The following is a 20,532-nucleotide window of genomic DNA, read 5'->3' on the forward strand; positions in this document are numbered from 1 at the left end:
TGACCAGAAAACAAGAAATAAACTGCTGAGCTTCTACTACCTGTGCACAAGGCCCAATTCATACTTTTCCCACCCCTAGGCCAACTATGTTGTAATTCCACTTCCATCATGTACAGCAATCCCCTTCCATTCTATGTGTAGCCTTCTCTTCCAAGTGTACAGGGCTGGTGTACAGGGCTGGTTTAATGGGCCCTGGGGAAAGCTTCAGCAGTCCCCCCCATGATAAACACTACCCCACTGCTCCCCAGGGCCCCTGCACATTAGCTAAATACCACTTACTTGTCCTGGCGGGCAGTGGCTGCACTGTCTGTGCACTCTCTAGCCCAGGGCCGGGCCGAGGCATAGGCTGGAGAGGCTCCAGCCTCAGGGCGCAGTGTAGGAGGGGGCGCAGAATTCATTCAGCTGTCATTCCTAATTGTGTTTGAAGCAGAAAGAAATAAGAAAAGGGGATACATGGCAGTGACTGCAAGCCATATAACTAGATATTAAGGTGTTGGGGAGGTTGTGGGCCCTGTGGCGCCTCTTAGTCTAATAGCAAACAGTGTGTGATGGCTGGGATGGGAGGGATGGAGGGGCGCACTTTGGTGTCTCAGCCTTGGGTGCTGGAGGACCCTGTCCCAGCTCTGCTCTAGCCACACTGTCTTCCTCTCTATTGGGCAAGTGTTATGTGTAAACACGTGGCGGGTAATACTGAAGGTGCAGACAGTGTGGCTAGAGAGTGCACAGACAGTGCAGTCACTGCCCCGGGACAAGTAAGTGGTATACAGCTAATGTGCAGGGGCACCGGGGAGCAGCGGTGGCAATGGGGGGGGGGGGGGAGGTTAAGAGCAGTTGCCAGGGACTGGGTTTGGCAGTGTAGGGGCCCCTGCAGAGATCAGGGGCCCTGAGGCAATTGCCCCCTTTGCCTCTATAGCAGTGCCGACCCTACATGTGTATCATCCTTGTATGCAGCCCCTCTCTTTCATGTACAGCTCCCTGAGGCATCAGCTTCCCTTTTTCATGTGTTGCTTTCTCCACATTTGCAGCCTTCTCTTTTTTATATGCTGCAACCCCTACTTCACATCCAGGTGCTCCCTTGCAGACGCCCAAGGCCAGGGCCTCTGTGGCCTTTCCAGCAATCCGTCCCTCCCAGTGCATAAATAAGCTCCTACCCTGGAACCTGTACTTACCGACAGCATGCGGAGCACGGGGGCGTACCTCTTCTGTGCCCTTCCCTTCTTACTCCATAACAGCACGGGGATGCGGAGGGACCGGAGGTTTTGTGACAGAAACGCAGTCACTGTGATAAGGCTGTGTGGTACAAATATCAGGCATGCATTACAGATCATCAGAGTCACCAGAGCGTATTCACTTCAATTCATAAAGATTGTGAAATCATAACAACTCGGTTATTGCACCAACTTAACAATGCTTTAAAGGGAGCCTTAACTGAGAGGGATATGGATATTTCCTTTTAAACAATACCAGTTACTTGGCAGTCCTGCTGATCTCTTTTGTTGCAGTAGTGGCTGAATCACACACCTGAAACAAGCATGCAGCTAATCCAGTGCACCTGATCTGCATGCTTGTTCAGGGGCTGTGGCTAAAAGTATTAGATACACAGGATCAGCAGGAGAGTCAGGCAACTGGTATTATTTTAAAAGAGGAAAAGTCCATATCCTTCTCAGTTTAGGTTCCCTTTAAAGAGATACTGTAGTTACATATTGTAGAATGTAGTAAATTATTCAGGGTACCCACTTTTATGTAAATTTTCCTGGTATCAGCATCAGAAATGCTTCTTATATCTATATATAACTGTACATTGGTATGTAGCCCCACAGTGTTAATGAGCTTTTTAAGTTTTTAATACATATTTTATATTGTTTATTGCCTAGAACACTAGTTTATAATCATTTTGGTGCAAAATCTAGAGCTTGTACAGGTGTCCCTTGGCATGGGGGATTGTAGCACGTCGAGAAAATTCATGGCCAACTGCATTATAGCAGGATGCCCTGTCCTCCCCCATCTCTCTCCATAGAACAGATCAGGTCAGGCTGCTCAGCAGAAATCCAAGCAGCATATTTGCACAACATTTTTTCCCATATTGTTACCCAAAACCATTATAAAAATAATTTTGGGACAGAAATTATTGTAGTTGTGCACATAGCTTTAGGATTGAGTTGTAAATGAGTGGAGCGAATGGGGCCAGCATGTAGTAGCGTCTCCCTCCATAGGCTCCCAGGGTCACATGACATCTACGAAGGGACACTGCTGCACACTGACTGCCTACAGTGAGGAGGAGACCCGGCGCTGGAGCAAGTATATTTGTTCTGCTGCATTCAGGGCCAGTTCTTGTATGTGTTACGCCAGAACCTGAAGTCTGGCCACTTTGGGTTCTGGCCAGCCAAAATGCGAAGTGGCTGTGCTAACGTGGCCAATGTCGGAAATGAATTGCGGCTCCGCCGGCTCCTCCCCTTGCTCCCCTCGCGTTCACAGCTGTGAGTGGCATTGTTTTTTTGGCAGCTGAAAACAGCTGTAAACAGCTCTTATTTCCCACAATGCAACAAGAACCATGGTCCTGACATCACACTGTGGGAGGGGTTTCACCACAATATCAGCCATATAGAGCCCCCTGATGATCCGTTTGAGAAAAGGAATAGATTTCTCATGGGAAAGGGGGTATCAGCTACTAATTGGGATGAAGTTTAATTCTTGGTTATGGTTTTTTAACTGTTGAATGCAATTAATCTGTTTCCCCTCTGCAGAGGCTTTCCTTGCTGAGCTCAGGGCTGCCCACACCTCTGCTGTTGCTGATGGTCCTGATGGACATATTAAGGCCACATTCACAGTGGCCTTTGCATTGCACTCCCTGTGACAGCATTGGGACAGCGGCACTGCACATTATGCTCACGTTGCGTTGGGTACAGTGAAGTACACAGTCAATTAAAATTATGCTTCACTGATACTGTTAACGCAATGCATGCAGTGCATTACGATGCCACTACCTATTATACTGGAACACTCCCACTGCACTGTGAACGTCACCTAGGTAGTACATTACAGTGCGGTAGGCTGTTACACCACACCGGAATGCACCGCTGTGAATATGGCCTTAGGCCAGAGGCGTAGCTTAGGAGCTCTGGGCCCCAGTGCAAGTTCTACATTGGGCCCCCACAATGTAGCACCAAAACCTACCAAGGACAGCTGCAGTGTCAGAGAGGTATAAGCAGGGGAGGAGACAGCTGCAGTGTCAGAGAGGTGTAAGCAGTGGAGGGACAGCTGCAGTATCAGAGAGGTGTAAGCAGGGGAGGGGACAGCTGCAGTGTCAGAGAGGTGTAAGCAGGGGAGGGGACAGCTGCAGTGTCATAGAGGTGTAAACAGGGGAGGGGACAGCTGCAGTGTCAGAGAGGTGTAAGCAGGGGAGGGGACAGCTGCAGTGTCAGAGAGGTGTAAGCAGGGGAGGGGACAGCTGCAGTGTCAGAGAGGTTTAAGCAGGGGAGGGGAAAGCTGCAGTGTCAGAGAGGTGTAAGCTGGGGAGGGGACAGCTGCAGTGTCAGAGAGGTGTAAGCTGGGGAGGAGAACAGTCTGTCAACGGTTACAACTAATGAAATCACATGTAGGGGTGATCATTACCAGCTTAGCATCAATAAAGAGATCATAGCACCAATAAGAGTAGTGGCTGGATAGTGTACTGGGTAAGGCCTCTGCCTTTGAGATGGGATGCCAGAGTTTGAATCCTGGCTAGGGTCAGTATCTCTTCAGTAAGAAGTCCTTGAGCAAGACTTCCTAATGCTGCAGGGTGGCCCCTTGAACACGTCCTTAGTGGCTGCAGCTCTTGACCGCTTTGAGTCCAACAGGAGAAAAGCACTTTGCAAATGTTAAAATTATAGGATTATTAATAAAGTGGTTGAAGTAGGGCCCCTAGTGGGCCCCTCTGGTCCAGGGGCCCTGAGGCTGTTGCTACCCCTGCATCCCCTAATGCTATGCCACTGCCTTATATGTGTGTATAACCAGTGGCGTAGCTAAGGAGCTGTGGGCCCCGATGCGAGTTTTACAATGGGGCCCCCCAGGCACTCTATACATAACAATTGATACGGCGCACCAAAACCTGCCAATGGCAACTACAGTGTCAGAGGTGCAAGAAGGGGATGGGGAAGAGCTCGTTAATGTTTACCACTACTCAATGTATATATATAAGTGATTATTATGAGCACAGGACCAATAGAGTACTAATACTGTAGTTGAGGGAGGGCCCTTCGGGGCCCCTCTGGCCCAAGGGCCCCGATGCGGTCGCTACCGCTGCACCCCCTATTGCTACGCCCCTGTGTATAACCTAAAGTCCAACAGCAGCAGCATGTGATGCCCTGAGTCTAATGAGGAAGAGGATTCCCAGAAACAGCAATGATGCATGTCCTCTGTATTGCTGTTTGTCATTTTGGGAGCCTCGAATGATAGAACATTGTAGTTGGTCTTTAAAGCAGTTCTTAGCTTGTGCAGTAGCGTTGTATTCATTTCAAAGTTCTTCATGTTCTTTATAAACTGATCCTACAGGCCCTACTATACACAGACATTGCGCAACATTCATCCGCGGAACTAGAGCATGCTGGGAATTTAATAGGAACATGCTGTGCTTCTTATCTATAAAAGTAAATCAAAAAGTAGAAGCAATTTAAAAGTTACACAGTAACTGTAATGGATAGAGGCTGATGTAATACAACACGTTCGCAATAGTTTACGGTTAGTTCAAGAACACACAGAGCTGCGTTGCGCCATTTGGCTATTTGAAGCCAAGGTCAAATAATCAAGGACGCTATACTGTGAAGTGACCTGACTACTGGGATAAACCACCAGGGCCCTGACTTCCTCCGTATAATTCAGGGGGCCATCCTCAAGTGCTCCGCCAGTAGCCACTTACTGCCCTCATACAGAGTAGCACTGTTTAGCAAGTCTGATCCATCCTCCACTTCTGTGATGTCACCTGTTGCCACTTATCCCGCATCACTGACACACTGGGTAGGCTCCAGGCCTTCTCCAGACCAGCCTCTACTCTATGGAACTCCCTCACATCAAGCTCGCTCTCACCTTCAACTCAAACAGGCCTTAAAGTGAACCTGAACTGAGTAATATTATTTAAAACAAATACATTATGTACCTGAAAATGAATATTACATAATGACCTCGCCGTCAGTTCCTCTCACAAGCTCACCATTCTGTCAGAACTAAAATCAGTTGCTGTCAGTTATGTATATATCAGTTGCTGTCAGTTATAACTGGAAGGACAACTGATGTGCAAGGTAATGTCCATGTTTACTTATGGCTCAAGTGGACAATATTACAGATGAACAGTGTGCTGTCCCAGGTGCTGTTACAGAGTCATTTCCATTTTGAAAAATAGAGGATGGAGAATTCCATTGGGCACATTGGACAAACAGGACGCGAGAGAGGAGAAAGAGATTGAGGAGTAGACTACAAGATGCTCCTTCTCTCTCATTGACAGCCAGGCTCCTTCCCAGTCTTTTAAAGTCCTCTTTCAGATGGTAGGCTGAACCGCGCCATTCAGGTACAATTTAATTGCAGACGAATTGCAGCGGTTGTAACACCATGTGTGTCAAGCATTGATGCACAGTAGCAAATACCCGGCAGCAGAAGACCGCAACCGCCAGTACCGAGCACTAACAAGCATACAGCCCATTGCTGGAAGAGCAGCTGACAGGCGGTGAATTCACCACCCTCAGCTGTCTCTCTGAAAGAAACCTCAGTGTCACAATTGGCGCCTCCAGGCTGGAAAGCATTGCTGGATTCTCCCATTAGAAACCCCAGGGGACTTTGAAGGCTTGAATGGTTGCACTCTGCATTCAATATTTACTTGCAGTATAGGATGAAACTCACCCCATGGAGATGCCCCAGTTGGAGGAACAGAGTAGAGCTGCCGGTTTGTAACAAGAGAGACCAATGATGGAGAGAGCCGGTGCGATGACCATAGGGCCACAAAACTGCAGGATCCAGCCCCAGAGTCCGAAGAACCCGGAGAGGATCTGAAATATTCCTGAGATGACCAGAGCCCCTGAAACCTGAGAAAAGAAGGAAGCCAGTCCAGTTACTGAATCCTACCAATAGAGGCCTATTAGATACTATTGTTTATTTTATTATATCATTCATTATTACAGTGCTGCCCATAATTATTCATACCGCAAATTTTGACTTAAAGTTACTTCTATTCAACCAGCAAGTCATTTTTTGATGGGAAATGACATAGGTGTCTCCCAAAAGATAATAAGACGATGTACAAGAGGCATTATTGTGGGGGGAAAAAAACATTTCTCAGCTTTTATTTACAGTACATTTGTGCAAAAAGTGTCCAGTCCAAAATTATTCATACCCTTCACAAACTGTCACAGTCTGCGGAAAAATCCAAACTTCTATACCATTCCAAATACTCCAAGCTGTTCTAAAGCATTCAAATTACCCTGATTAATTGGGAATAGCTGTTTTAATCAACTCAACAGGTGAAAAACAGCAGCTCTCTGCAGTCGGTTTGTGGACAGTCATGGCTAAGACAAAGGAGCGCCATGATGACCTGCAGCTGCGCATTGTGGCTGCTCACAAGTCACGAAAAGACTACAAGGCCAATTCTAAATGTTTTCAAGTTTCAGTGGCTACAGTGCAACAGATGGTCCACACTGTGGAAAATCTCAGAGGACGTGGTCAGAAGCCAAAAGTGACACCTGTTCTGGCCAGGAGGATAGTGAGAGAGGTGAAAAAGAATCCAAGGATCACCGCCAAGTCCATCCTTGTGAATCAGGTCTCTGCTGGTGGCAATAGCTCAAGACAGACAATCCAACGGACACTGCACACTGATGGGTTCCAGGGATGCAGACCAAGGAGGACGCCACTTCTCCAGATAAGGCACACAAAAGCTTGCTTGGCTTTTGCAAATGTTCATCTGGACAAAGAAGAAAACTTCTGGTCTTCTGTGTTGTGGTCAGATGAAACAAAAATGTTTTTGTTGGTCACAATGATGTTTCCTTCATTTGGCGTAAAAAAGGAGAAGCCTTTAACCCAAAGAACACCATCCCCACTGTCAAACATGGTGGTGGGAACCGGAGTGCTTTGGGGGTGGTTTTCAGCCAATGACCAGGAAACCTATTCACAGTAAACGGCCCCATGAAAAAAGAGAAATATGTGAGGATTTTCAACGACATCAGGCAGTCTACAGAGAAACTTGGCCTTAGTCACCAGTGGACATTTCAGCATAAAAATGGCCCAAAACACACAGCAAAAGTGGTGAAGAAATGGTTAACAGACAACAACATTAACGTTTTGGAGTGGCCCAGCCAGAGCCCTGACATAAATCCAATTGAGATTCTGTGGAGGGAGCTAAAGATCAGGATGATGGCAAGAAGACCCTCCAACCTGAAAGATTTGGAGCTCATTGCTAAAGATGAATGGGCAAAACTACCTGTAGAGACATGCAAAAAGCTGGTCTGCAATTATAGGAAGCGTTGATTGCTGTAATAGCCAATAAAGGCTTTTGTATTGATTATTGAGAAGGGTATGAATAATTTTGAACTGGACACTTTTTGCTCAAATGTAAATAAAAGCTGAGAAATGTTTGGTTTCCCACAATAATGCCTCTTGTGCATCATCATATTATCTTATGTAATTTCTCATCAGCAAATTACTTACTGGTTGAATAAAAGTAACGTTAAGTCAAAATTAGCCAGGGGTATAAATAATTATGGGCAGCACTGTACATACTTATATGGAAAGTGTGCGACATAGAATAAAATGAAGAGAGGCTGCTGGGATAATTACTATGTGAAGTGATTAATAGAATAATGAATGCACCCATAAAATATAATACAACAAAAAAAATTTGAAATGGAAGGTTGGCCTACCTTCAGAAAGTTGATTCATGAATATGTTACAGTACGAAATTCAGGCATTCTATAGAATGCCTGACCATTTTAGGAAAAGTACGAAATGTCTGTTTCTGTTACGTACTTTGCCAGACGGGTTCAGCAAAGTGAGAAATGTCTGTTTTTTGTTACTTATTTCTTGCTGCAAGTAGAGTATTGTATCATGACTCTAAACTTTCTTTTTTTTTTTTTTGCTGCATCATGGCTTTTCAGGCTCCTCCCCCTCACTAGCCTTCAACTGCCAAATCCCCTGCACATGATGTCCAGATTTTCTCTCCTCTTTCGTGCTCATGGGCTCCCCCTGGCAGCACCTGAAGGCTCAGCATTTCCACAAACAGTAAATATCAGCATGCATGCACCCATCATCATCATCACTAGCCTCACTGACAGCATAGGTATTGCAGCTGTTACAGTCAAAGTGTGAAAAAAGCAGGAATTCTATAGAGAACCGGGTATTCTACACTTTGCCTGAACGACTTCAGGCATTTTATAGAATGCCTAGGCAAAGTACGTAACGAAACAGACATTTCGTACTTTGCCTAATCGCTTCAGGCATTCTATAGAATGCCTGATTTCGTACTTTGCCTGTAACATATATAGCAAAATAGCAAAATAAATTGTATTCAGCACTGGGAACTACGTGTTTCGCAGCACAGGGCCGCTTCATCTTGTCTGTAAAGGGCCAGATAGGTAGCATGGTGGAGTTTGGAGTGCCCCAAGGTCCACCAGGCTACCTATCTGGTACTTTATTTACCCGATAAAGTGGCCTTGAGCTGCAAAATGCATACTCATCTGTGCCACATAAAGTTTTCATAGGATTATGCAAGTTATGTATGCAAATGTATGTAGCTTGACAATGGAGAAATCCAATTCCATGTTGGTGGGTTTCAATCGGTCCATTTTCAAGCTGCATACAAAATTTGCATAGAGAATTTGCATAATCTTTTCATTACTTTGGAATGATCTGTATCTTGCTGACTATACCTTATAGGTGTATTAGCATAGCCTTTATTGATCAGTGCGATGGTGACAATTTTATCACTGCTGTGGTCTTACCGACCTCTCTGATTGGCTGGATGCCATTCTGCACCTGCCCACAATCTGCTCCGGTGCAATTCTCTCCTCCCAGGAAATCTTAACAGAAACAGAGAGTCACAAAAAGATTTGTTTTTTTTATTAATGTTTAAACTTTTTGACTAATATTTGCAAGCTGTAACACATTTGAAGCTGCAAATTTTGCAATAATGCTGAAGTAATTATTTTACTATTAAAGGATACCCGAAGTGCCTAGCACACATATATCTATGCTGTGTTCCTTTTTTTCTTTCTCTGCCTGAAAGAGTTAAATATCAGGTATGTAAGTGGCTGACTCAGTCCTGACTCAGACAGGAAGTGACTACAGTGTGACCCTCACTGTTAAGAAATTCCCCTTTTTATCTTTTTCTTGCTCTCAGAAGCCATTTTCTGCTAGGAAAGTGTTTTGTAGTTGGAATTTCTTACCAGTGAGGGTCACACTGTAGTCCATTTCCTGTCTGAGTCAGGACTGAGTCAGCCACTTACATACCTGATATTTAACTCTTTTAGGCAGAGAAAGAAAAAAAGGAACACAGCATAGTTATTTGTGTGCCAGGCACTGTACATACACATGTCTATCTCATCATGTCACATGTCACTTCGGGTATCTTTTAAGCTTTGGCATGTTTAACTTTATGGTGGACACTAACGATACAATTTGATGAACAATCAATTACGAACATTTCTTCATATGAATGATCAGAAATTATTGATTGATTGATTGTCAGAGAAGGTGGCGGGTGGGCCCCTTGATACTCACTAGGCCCCAGGCACCTGCCTAGGTTGCCTGGTAGATCCTGCTCTGGTTGTGACTGCTGCATTTTTTGGGCACTTGAGCTCCCATACAAAGTATAGGCGTGCAGAACAATCACATAACAATTGCGCGGCTATGCAATTTATTCATGAATCACCAATTATAAATATTATCCCGCCTGGTTTGTTCTCCCGTCGGAAATTGCAAATGCATCGTAATTGCCATACACCCGTCAGATTGCAAAACAAAGAAATAAATAAAAGGGGGTTTTCATTGGGAAAGAGCCCTGATTCTGCATTTGCATTTTTTGTATGTGTTTGCTTTTTTATGCGTTTTGCATTTTTTTAAAAAGAGGAAAAACACAGTATCAGATGCATTTATTACAAAAACCCTTTAAATGCATGCATAGTTACATAGTTACATAGTTATTTTGGTTGAAAAAAGACATACGTCCATCGAGTTCAACCAGTATAAAGTACAACACCAGCCTGCTCCCTCACATATCCCTGTTGATCCAGAGGAAGGCGAAAAAACCCTTACAAGGCATGGTCCAATTAGCCCCTAAAGGGAAAAATTCCTTCCCGACTCCAGATGGCAATCAGATAAAATCCCTGGATCAACATCATTAGGCATTACCTAGTAATTGTAGCCATGGATGTCTTTCAACGCAAGGAAAGCATCTAAGCCCCCTTTAAATGCAGGTATAGAGTTTGCCATAACGACTTCCTGTGGCAATGCATTCCACATCTTAATCACTCTTACTGTAAAGAACCCTTTCCTAAATAAATGGTTAAAAGGTTTTTCCTCCATGCGCAGATCATGTCCTCTAGTCCTTTGAGAAGGCCTAGGGACAAAAAGCTCATCCGCCAAGGTATTATATTGCCCATGTATTTATACATGTTAATTAGATCCCCTCTAAGGCGTCTTTTCTCTAGACTAAATAAACCCAGTTTATCTAACCTTTCTCGATAAGTGAGACCTTCCATCCCACGCATCAATTTTGTTGCTCGTCTCTGCACCTGCTCTAAAACTGCAATATCTTTTTTGTAATGTGGTGCCCAGAACTGTATTCCATATTCCAGATGTGGCCTTACTAGAGAGTTAAACAGGGGCAATATTATGCTAGCATCTCGAGTTTTTATTTCCCTTTTAATGCATCCCAAAATTTTGTTAGCTTTAGCTGCAGCTGCTTGGCATTGAGTACGATTATTTAACTTGTTGTCAATGAGTACTCCTAAGTCCTTCTCCAAGTTTGATGTCCCCAACTGTATTCCATTTATTTTGTATGGTGCTAGACCATTAGTACGTCCAAAATGCATGACCTTACATTTGTCAACATTGAATTTCATCTGCCATGTATGTGCCCATATAGCCATCCTATCCAGATCCTGTTGCAATATGACACTATCTTCCTGAGAGTTGATGATTCTGCACAATTTTGTATCATCTGCAAAAATAGCAACATTGCTCACTACTGCATCTACTAGGTCATTAATAAATAAATTGAAGAGCACTGGACCCAGAACAGACCCCTGTGGGACCCCACTGCTAACAGTCTCCCATTTTGAGTACGATCCATTGACCACAACTCTTTGTTTTCTGTCCATTAGCCAGTTCCCTATCCATGAACACAGACTCTTCCCCAGTCCTTGCATCCTCAACTTTTGCACCAGACTTTTGTGGGGAACAGTGTCGAAGGCCTTTGCAAAGTCCAAGTATATCACATCTACAGCATTCCCAATATCCATATTAGCATTCATTACCTCATAAAAGCTGAGCATGTTAGCCAAACAGGACCTGTCTTTAGTAAACCCATGTTGATGCTGAGAAATAAGATTATTTTCTACTATGAAGTCATGTATAGTATCTCTTAGTAACCCCTCAAATAGTTTGCATACAACTGATGTTAAACTTACAGGTCTATAATTTCCTGGATCAGATTTTTTGCCCTTCTTAAATAATGGGAAAACGTGGGCTGTACGCCAATCCACTGGGACTCTGCCAGTTGCAAGAGAGTCACAAAAGATAAGATAAAGGGGTTTATCTATAACTGAACTTAATTCCCTTAGGACCCGAGGATGCATGCCATCCGGGCCAGGTGCCTTGTCTATTTTTAATTTATTTAGTCTTGCCTTCACTTCTTCCTGCGTTAAGTATTTAATATTACAGTTAGAAGATTGAGACTCTTCTGCCTCTGTAGTTTGCAACAGTGCTGTTTCTTTTGTGAAGACAGAAGCAAAGAAAGCATTTAATAACTCTGCCTTACCTTGGTCATCCACCATTGAGTTCCCATCCTCATCCTTTAGGAGTCCTATACAGTCAACCTTTCTTTTTTTAGAGTTAATGTACTTGTAAAACTTTTTTGGGTTAGATTTGATATCCTTAGCGATTTGTTTTTCAGCTTCAATCTTTGCCTGCCTAATTTCTTTTTTACAATTTTTATTGCACTCCTTATAATTGCTTAGTGCAGCCTCGGCCCCCTCCTGTTTTAAGACCTTATAGGCATTCTTTTTCCTCTTCATTTTATCTTTAACCTTTCTATTCATCCATAGAGGCCTTTTTTTATTCCTAGACATTTTGTTTCCATATGGGATATACATACTACAGTATTGATTGAGTATAAGTTTAAAAGCTTGCCATTTCCCTTCAGTGTCGTCCCCTTGTAGTACATTATCCCAGTTCACCAAACGTAGTGCCTGCCTAATTTGAGTGAACTTTGCTTTTCTAAAATTCATAGTTTTAGTGGTCCCGCTGCCCCGTGGCCTATCAGTCACCAGATCAAACGTTATCATGTTGTGATCACTATTTCCCAAATGTTCTTGAACCTGCACATTTGATACATTATCTGGTCTATTAGAAATGATCAGATCCAGTAACGCATGCCCCCTAGTTGGTTCAGTTACCATTTGAGTCAAGTAATTGTCCTGTAGTGCTGCCAGAAATCTGCTGCTTTTACCAGAATGGGTAGCCTCAATACTCCAGTCAATGTCTGGAAAGTTGAAGTCGCCCATAAATATGACCTCATTTTTACCTGCAGCTTTTTCAATCTGCTGTAGTAATCGCAGTTCTGCAGCTTCATTAATAAGAGGTGGCCTGTAGCATACCCCAATAAGCAATTGGCAACTTTTATTTCCACCATGAATATTTACCCAAACGGACTCCACATCTTCGCAATCTTCTTCCATCTCATCGTTGAGGACAGCTGTAAGAGAATTCTTAACAAAGAGACAAACCCCTCCACCTTTTTTCCCTGTCCTATCCCTCCTAAACACATTGTATCCTTTTAAATTAGCTATCCAGTCATGGCTTTTATCCATCCATGTCTCGGTTATTCCCACAATGTCTTAGCCTTTGTCATTCAGAATGAACTCTAGTTCGTCTATTTTATTTGCAAGGCTCCGAGCATTGGTTACCATGCACTTGATATTTTTACCACCACATTTACCAATTTTGTTTACATGAAATTGGCTACTTGAATTTTCACCAACCTCCTTAATCTTTACACTGTCCCCACCCCCCTCTCCACCCTCCATAATGATAGGTTCCCACTGTCTTTTTACCTCATCTTGTCTACGTATTGAGACTTTATCCTCCCGCCTCCCCCCAGATCCTAGTTTAAAATCTCCTCCAACCGTTTAGCCATCTTCTCCCCCAATGCAGCTGCACCCTCCCCATTAAGGTGCAGCCCATCCCTGCTGTAGAACCTGTAGCCGACTGCAAAGTCTGCCCAGTTCTCCAGGAACCCAAACCCTTCCTTCCTACACCAATTTCTCAGCCACTTATTTAACTCCCTAAGCTCCCTCTGTCTCTCAGATGTAGCACGTGGCACTGGCAGTATTTCAGAAAACACCACCTTGGAGGTCCTTGCTTTAAGTTTATCTCCAAGTACCTGAAAATCCTTTTTGAGGACCTTCCATCTCCCACTAACTTTGTCATTGGTGCCAATGTGTACCATGACAGCCGGGTCTTCCCCAGCCCCACCCAGTAATCTGTCAATTCTTTCCGCTACATGCCGAACCCGAGCACCCGGGAGGCAACAGACTGTACGGCATTCATGGTTTCTTCGACAGATTACCCTATCTGTGCGCCTAATAATTGAATCCCCTACCACCAGTACCTGTCTAGCCTTAGCTGCACTCCTATTCCCTTTCTCGTTACAGCAGTCTGCCCCTTGGTTGCTAAGGAGCACATCCTGCTGCAGCATTGCTACTCCTGAATCATCCTCCCCAATATTACGCAAACAAGCATACTTATTAGTGAGGGACAACTCGGGACTAGCCTCCCTGCCACTTTTTCCCCTACCCCTTCTAACTGTGACCCAACTAGCGGCTGCCTCTGCTTCTTGATCCGGCTGTACTCCACCCTCCTCATCTTCAACGGTTCCATCCAGTGTCTGGATCGTGAGATCCAAGCTCTTCTCCATGTTGTGTATGCTTCTCAGTGTTGCGAGATGCTTATTTAGCTCTGCGACTTCCGCCTCTAACTGAGCAACACGCACACACCCAGGGCAACCCTCAATCCGCTGATCAAGGCATGCATACATGTTGCAGGATGTACACTGCACAGCATCATCCAACATGATGACTTTTGTGTGGGGAAAAATTATTTAAAGTAAACTGTGGCGGTAAAAGATGAAACGCATTTTTGATTTCCCATGGAAAACTGTTTCTCATGTGATTTGCAGTATGCGGAAAGAAGGAACTTGCAGTGTGATTTTAAAATGGACATAAAATCGCATTGGAAAATGCACACTAATGTGACTTTCGTTTGGCCCAGACTTACAACGTATGCAATTTTGCATGCGTTTTCCGTTATGCAGAATAGTACAGAGTAGTGCTAAAGTAGCCAGCAGTAGCTTCGCATAAGGATTTTTTTTTATTGTTACAAGGCTTTCAACCATTTCTAGCAGATCCGCTAGTTCTGGATCTCCTAATGAATGGACTCACCAATCCCAGGGCTGGTGCTGTTGGCTGCGGAGTGCCTGCTCAGGATTATAGCTGGAATCAGGAGTTCAAAAGTTGGTGTTTGCAGCAGAGGCAGCCTGAATAAAAAGGGACAGTATGTGAGAAAAATCAGATCCCTTAAAAGGTGCCTACTAATGATACAATATTGATTGTTCAATCTTACCAAATCTATGTAGTAGTAGGGTGAGATGGTCTTGGACAGTAGCTTGGCCTGGTGAGATGGTCTTGGGCAAGAGCTGGGTTGGGCAAGATGGTCTTGGGCAGGAGCTTGGTTTGGTGAGATGGTCCTCCTGGGCAGATCCTGGGTCGGGCAAGATGGTCTTGGGCAGGTGAGATGGTCTTGGGCAGGAGCTGGGTCAGATAAGATGGTCTTGGACAGGAGCTACATCAGGTGCTATGTTCTTGGGAAGGAGCTGGGTCAGGTGAGATGGTCTTGGGCAGAAGCTGGGTCAAGTGAGATGGTCTTGGCAAGAGCTAGGTCAGGTGAGATGGTCTTGGGCAGAAGCTTGGTCAGGTGAGATGGTCTTGGGCAAGAGCTGGGTCAGGTGAGATGGTCTTGGACAAGAGCTGGGTCAGGTGAGATGGTCTTGAGCAAGAGCTGGGTCAGGTGAGATGGTCTTGGGCAGAAGCTGGGTCAGGTGAGATGGTCTTGGGCAGAAGCTGAGTCAAGTGTTCTTGGGCAGAAGCTGGGTCAGGTGAGATGGTCTTGGGCAGAAGCTGGGTCAGGTGAGATGGTCTTGGACAGGAGCTGGGTCAAGTGACAAGGTCTTTAGCAAGAGCTGGGTCACGTGAGAAGGTCTTGGGCAGGATAGATCCAGAAGGACCCTGCCTCAACACAGCCTGGCAGACTGCTTTGGTAACTGTTGTTCAATAAATATGTCTTCTTCAAATTATGTTAGCTGTATGATTCATTATCCTTTGGTTTTGATGACACATAAAAAAACAGAATAGATACCTCAACTGAGATGAAACCGGAGAAAAGAGAATATTACTAGTAATGAGCCAAAGCAAACTGGTGCTAAACACTAACGAAAGAAAAAATAACTTGTAAAGAGAGTACCACATATATCACAAGGTATGTGAGACGTATCATAGTGACACGGGGAAACAATAAACAGGTTGAGTGAGTTGCAGGAGTGTTGGGCCTGCTGGGTGGCTGGGACTGGCTATACCAAATCCAAAGGCTGGGTTCTACAGGCAGATGCATTGATTTGGAATGAGTGGCGAGAGATGTAGAATGTAAGGCTGAACAGCAGATTCCACAAAAACTTCTCAAACCCTTTTTCACTTGTTGGTTCTGTGGAGGGTGAGAGAAGGGTCAGGGCCAGATTTCTGAAAAGGCCCCAAAAGGCATGGGCCTTGGGCAGCAGTACCTCAAGAGGGAACCTGAACATAAAAGAAGAGTTGCTACATAGGAAAGAGGAGGCTGACAATAGAGAGAAAATCCAAGAGAATAGTCAAAGGACATCAGAACTGAGAGGGATGGTGGCTTGCACACATATTGCGGCCTGTTGCAGTGTGCCGGAAGGGTCAGATCCGCCGCTTGCCCAGCGCAGAGACAACAGTGTGTTACCGCATTGAAGCAGTGGAAATAATGTAAGTCAGTGGGTGGCACATAATTTTTAAAAAGTTTGGCGTCGGCAGTGTGGAGTGAATCCGCAGAACAAGGGAAATGCGATGGAAAACCCCAGTAATCCCAGTCACCTATTTCCTGTCCAGAAACGAGTATGTCATCGGTCGAGGTGCGTGCGTGCGTGTGTGGGGGGGGGAGGGGGAGGGGCGCGCTATGCCTATGTCTATGCCTGTGTCCCTGTTGGCATACTCTGCCGCAGGTTCATAGGTTTGCATCACGCCACGAAGGACGCCTCAAGCGTAGAACTAGCCATAAACAGTACAGATTGCCCGACTGTCCTGCTGATCTCTTTGGCTGTAGTAGTATCTAAATCACACATCTGACACAAGCACGCTTAATGCACTGAGCTAGGGGCAATGCAAGTGGTCTTTGGACATTTTTTGTCATGCGGAGCGGCAGGAGCATCGCACTGCATCGCAATGCAAAAATTAAGTGTAAACCCAGCCTCAGGGTCAATGGCTAAAATTATCAAGCTAGTTGCACACTGCACACATCAAAAACTGGTAAAAAAAAAATCCTGTTTTTTTTCTACAAACAGATCAGTCCAGGGCGGTGTGGAGGGGTATTTTTACTGCACCCCACCGCCGGGCAATGAAAGTATATGGAGACTTTCATACTTCCGCTGTACGACACAACACGAAGTGACGTTTTAGCCGTATCCCCGATGCAGGTCCAAAACTACGTCACCTCGCGTCTTCTGGGGCGAGCTGCTGCGATCTGCATCGGGCCGGAAGTCATTTTAGTCTGGCGACGCGGGATATTTAAAAAATCACTGACGCAATGTTTCAGCGCACATGCGTGGAAGTGTATTTTTACAATATACTTCCGTGCTATTACGTATTTCTGGCGGAACGATGCGGTGTGGCGGACACACCGCATCAAGTGGCGTAACAATAGGGGTTGCAAGCCATGCAGCAACAGGGGGGCCCGCCCAGGGCCGTTTTGGGGGGCATGAGGGGTCGCAGCATGAGGGGAGAGCATTGGTCACCTACATCGGCGGGGAGGGGGGCCACTCGTCTCTCCCTCACCTCAGGCTCTCCCCTCAGCGTTCCCCTCCAGCATTAATAGGTGGCAGCAGCGGCGGGCAGGAACACAGGCATACCTTCATGTGTTCCACCGCGGAGGTTTTATCTCTAAGTGCCACACGCTACTTCCTGATAAACAGGAAGTAGCATTAGACGCTAAGAGATTGGATCTCTCCATTTGTCCCGGTTATTGCAATGTGTAAAAAATGTCCCTAGTACAATAATGGAGCCAATATTTATTTGGAAATAAAGGTGCACTTTTTCAGTTTTGCGTTCATCACTAATTACAAGCCTGTAAATTAAAAATTAACAGTAATATACCTGCTTGACATAAATATTAAAAAAAGTTCAGTCCCTAAGGTAACTACTTTTATATATTTTTTATGTATTTTTTTCCCCTATACAAAAAAAAAGTTTGGGTACTATGGGAGGGTGTGTGAAGGAAAAAAGTTAATTATAAAAGTCAGTGTTGGGATTTTTATTAAATAAAAGTGGATTTTGGTGTCATTTACTTTTTGGCCACAATATGTCCTCAGTCATTATTCCGATTCACGTAGGTAAGGACATGAATCGGAAGTAATGCATGGCAAAGTAACAACAGGAAGATACAATGAATGCAGGCATCTCATAGATGCTGGCATTCATTGAATCAGAGACTTAGATTAATGAATGGGAAGTGCGTTCCTGTTAATTAACCACTTAATGACAAGCTGACTTAACGGAGACTTATGCTACGTACACACATGCGACAACGATCGTTCGTTAAGAACGACGAACGAACTTTTAATTGATGAAAGAACGACCTAAGTAAAGGTAGTTTTAAAATGTGTGTAACGATCTGATCGTTAGAACGAACGTTACATCACAGAAAGCAACTATTGCGCCTGCGCATAAAAATGAGAAGTTCCATGGAGAAATAGTGAAATGCGCATGTCAAGCCTAGTACGAACGATCGTTTCCAACGATGTACTACTTTTGCAAACGATCGTCGTTGGTTAAAATCCGCCGAGACAGAACTTTCTTTTGTAGCGATTTGGCTCGTTCGTCGTTTGCCTTAATAGTCGGTGGTTCGTTTTTTGTAACGATCGTCGTTGGTAAAGATCGGGGAACGATCGTTACAAACGACTATAGTCGCATGTGTGTACGCACCTTTAGATTAATGAATGGGAAGTGCGTTCCTGTTAATTAACCACTTAATGACAAGCTGACTTATGCGTTCCTGTTAATTAACCACTTAATGACAAGCTGACTTATAAAAACGTCCTGCTAACGCCTCTTAACGGCTCTAGGACGTTTTTATAAGTCAAACAGTGCTGCTCCCGCGTGTGCACCTGCATTCCTGCGCGCGTGCACGTGAAAATAGTGGAAAAAAAAACACCATAGAAAAAATACACCTTTAGTTCCAAATACTAAATTGTCACCATACTTTGTACTAGGGACATAATTAAAATCTTGTGATAACCAGTACAAATAGGCAGATAAAATGTGTGGGTTTTATGTACAGTAGCAGTGTTTATATTAAAACTATAGGGGGTAATATAGGAGAAATAGTGTATTTTTTAATTTTTTCCTTGTTTTTCCCTTTAAAATGCATAGAAAATAAAGTAATTACTGAAAACAAATATCAACCACAAAAAGTCCAATTGGTGGTGAAATAAAACAAGATATAGATCATTTCATTGTTATTAGTATTGATTAAGCTATCGGCAAATGAAAGGGATTAGCACTGAAAGGTGAAAATCGCTCTTGTCCGTTAGGGTAAAAACCCCTTCGGGGTGAAGTGGTTAATCTCTGGGCTAACGAACGGCGGCAAGTACATGCGCGTGAACGCGTGCACGAGCAGGCAGGAGCGTGCACAGCGGTGGTAGTGGCGGAGTTGCGTATATCTACGCCCCTAGACCTAAGATGAAGTTTGTAGGGGCGTAGATATACTGTACCTGATGCAACAAGTGGTTAAACACATTCTTCAGTTGAAAAATACATATATTTGCACAGATCTGTACATCAGTCCTGAAAGAGGGGGGGGGGGGGGGGGCAAATGAGGAAGAAAGATTTGGTTGCTAAAGAGGGACTGTCCTTCTGAAAGAGGGACAGTTGGGAGCTGTGGCATTATATACATGTGTTGCTTGTGTACACAGGTCACACAATTTCTATATTTCTCGGGTTGGATGCTTTTCTAGTGCTCTTTTTTAAGAATTACATAACATTGCTTATTCCTGCTCAACCTCTTCACGGTGCTTCCCTCTGATTACACAACATTGCTTCTCGTTATATAATCTGCTGTTTAGTCATAAATACAAAAGTTAATACAACCCTTGTCTTATTCTGCATTCCTGGAATATTTCCATTAATGTCTTCAAGGAAAAAAGAAATGAAAATGGCATGTCAGGGCAGAGTCACAGAAGCCACAGTGTTATATCAGCTGGTCTGATTCACTGATAGGTTCAGTTTACCTGTCTTGGATTTGTAGAGTTTGCAACCTTCTAAGCTAAGTGCTCACATCCAATAATTGCCGCCCATTGTGGATCGGGAAACGACAGTTCGGGGAACGATGTTGTACAGACACATCCCTAGCCTTGAGGCTAGTGATGTGTTCTGTTGCTGTGGAGGGGGGCGGAGGAATGACGATCGGCGGATGACGGAGGGGCTTCAATCAGTTGGGGAGGAGGGGTTGAAAATATCATCGGGGGTCATTAAGATCTCGACAGAATGGATCCTTAAAGGGAAGGTTCAAGCAAAAAAAAAAAATGAGATTCACTTACCTGGGGCTTCTACCAGCCCCATGTAGCCATCCTGTGCCCTTGTAGTCACTCACTGCTGCTCCAGTCCCCCGCTGGCAGCTTTCTGACCTCGGAGGTCAGGGCCACATTGCATACATTTTTACGCATTCCAGCTAGTGCAGGAACAAAAATTTACGCGTTTCACCACTAACGCGTAAAAATGTATGTGTTAATGATCCTGCACTAGCGGGAATGTGTAAAAATGTACGCAATTTGGCCCTGACCTCCGAGGTCAGAAAGCTGCCAGCGGGGGACTGGAGCAGCAGTGAGTGACTACGAGGGCACAGGATGGCTGCATGGGGCTGGTAGAAGCCCCAGGTAAGTGAATCTCATTTTTTTTTTTTTGCTTGGACCTTCCCTTTAACAACGCCCTATGTCTGCGCAGGATTGAGGGGCAACCACTG

At 44.5% G+C, this 20,532-nt stretch overlaps 1 protein-coding gene across 1 annotated transcript in view; it reads right to left on the reverse strand.

The window, feature by feature from the left end:
* The window catches only part of SLC23A3 (solute carrier family 23 member 3), a 40,928-nt gene that overhangs the window by 9,789 nt on the left and 10,607 nt on the right, over positions 1–20,532 (reverse strand). The window contains exons 3-6 of the mRNA XM_068247398.1: positions 14,673–14,767; positions 8,959–9,032; positions 5,869–6,050; positions 1,170–1,290 (exon numbers count right to left, since the gene is read on the reverse strand). Coding sequence (XP_068103499.1) covers positions 1,170–1,290; positions 5,869–6,050; positions 8,959–9,032; positions 14,673–14,767 — 472 coding nt within the window. The remainder of the gene's footprint in view (positions 1–1,169; positions 1,291–5,868; positions 6,051–8,958; positions 9,033–14,672; positions 14,768–20,532) is intronic.

This window comes from Hyperolius riggenbachi, chromosome 7, assembly GCF_040937935.1.
Source record: "Hyperolius riggenbachi isolate aHypRig1 chromosome 7, aHypRig1.pri, whole genome shotgun sequence".
Classification (NCBI taxonomy): Eukaryota; Metazoa; Chordata; class Amphibia; order Anura; family Hyperoliidae; genus Hyperolius; species Hyperolius riggenbachi.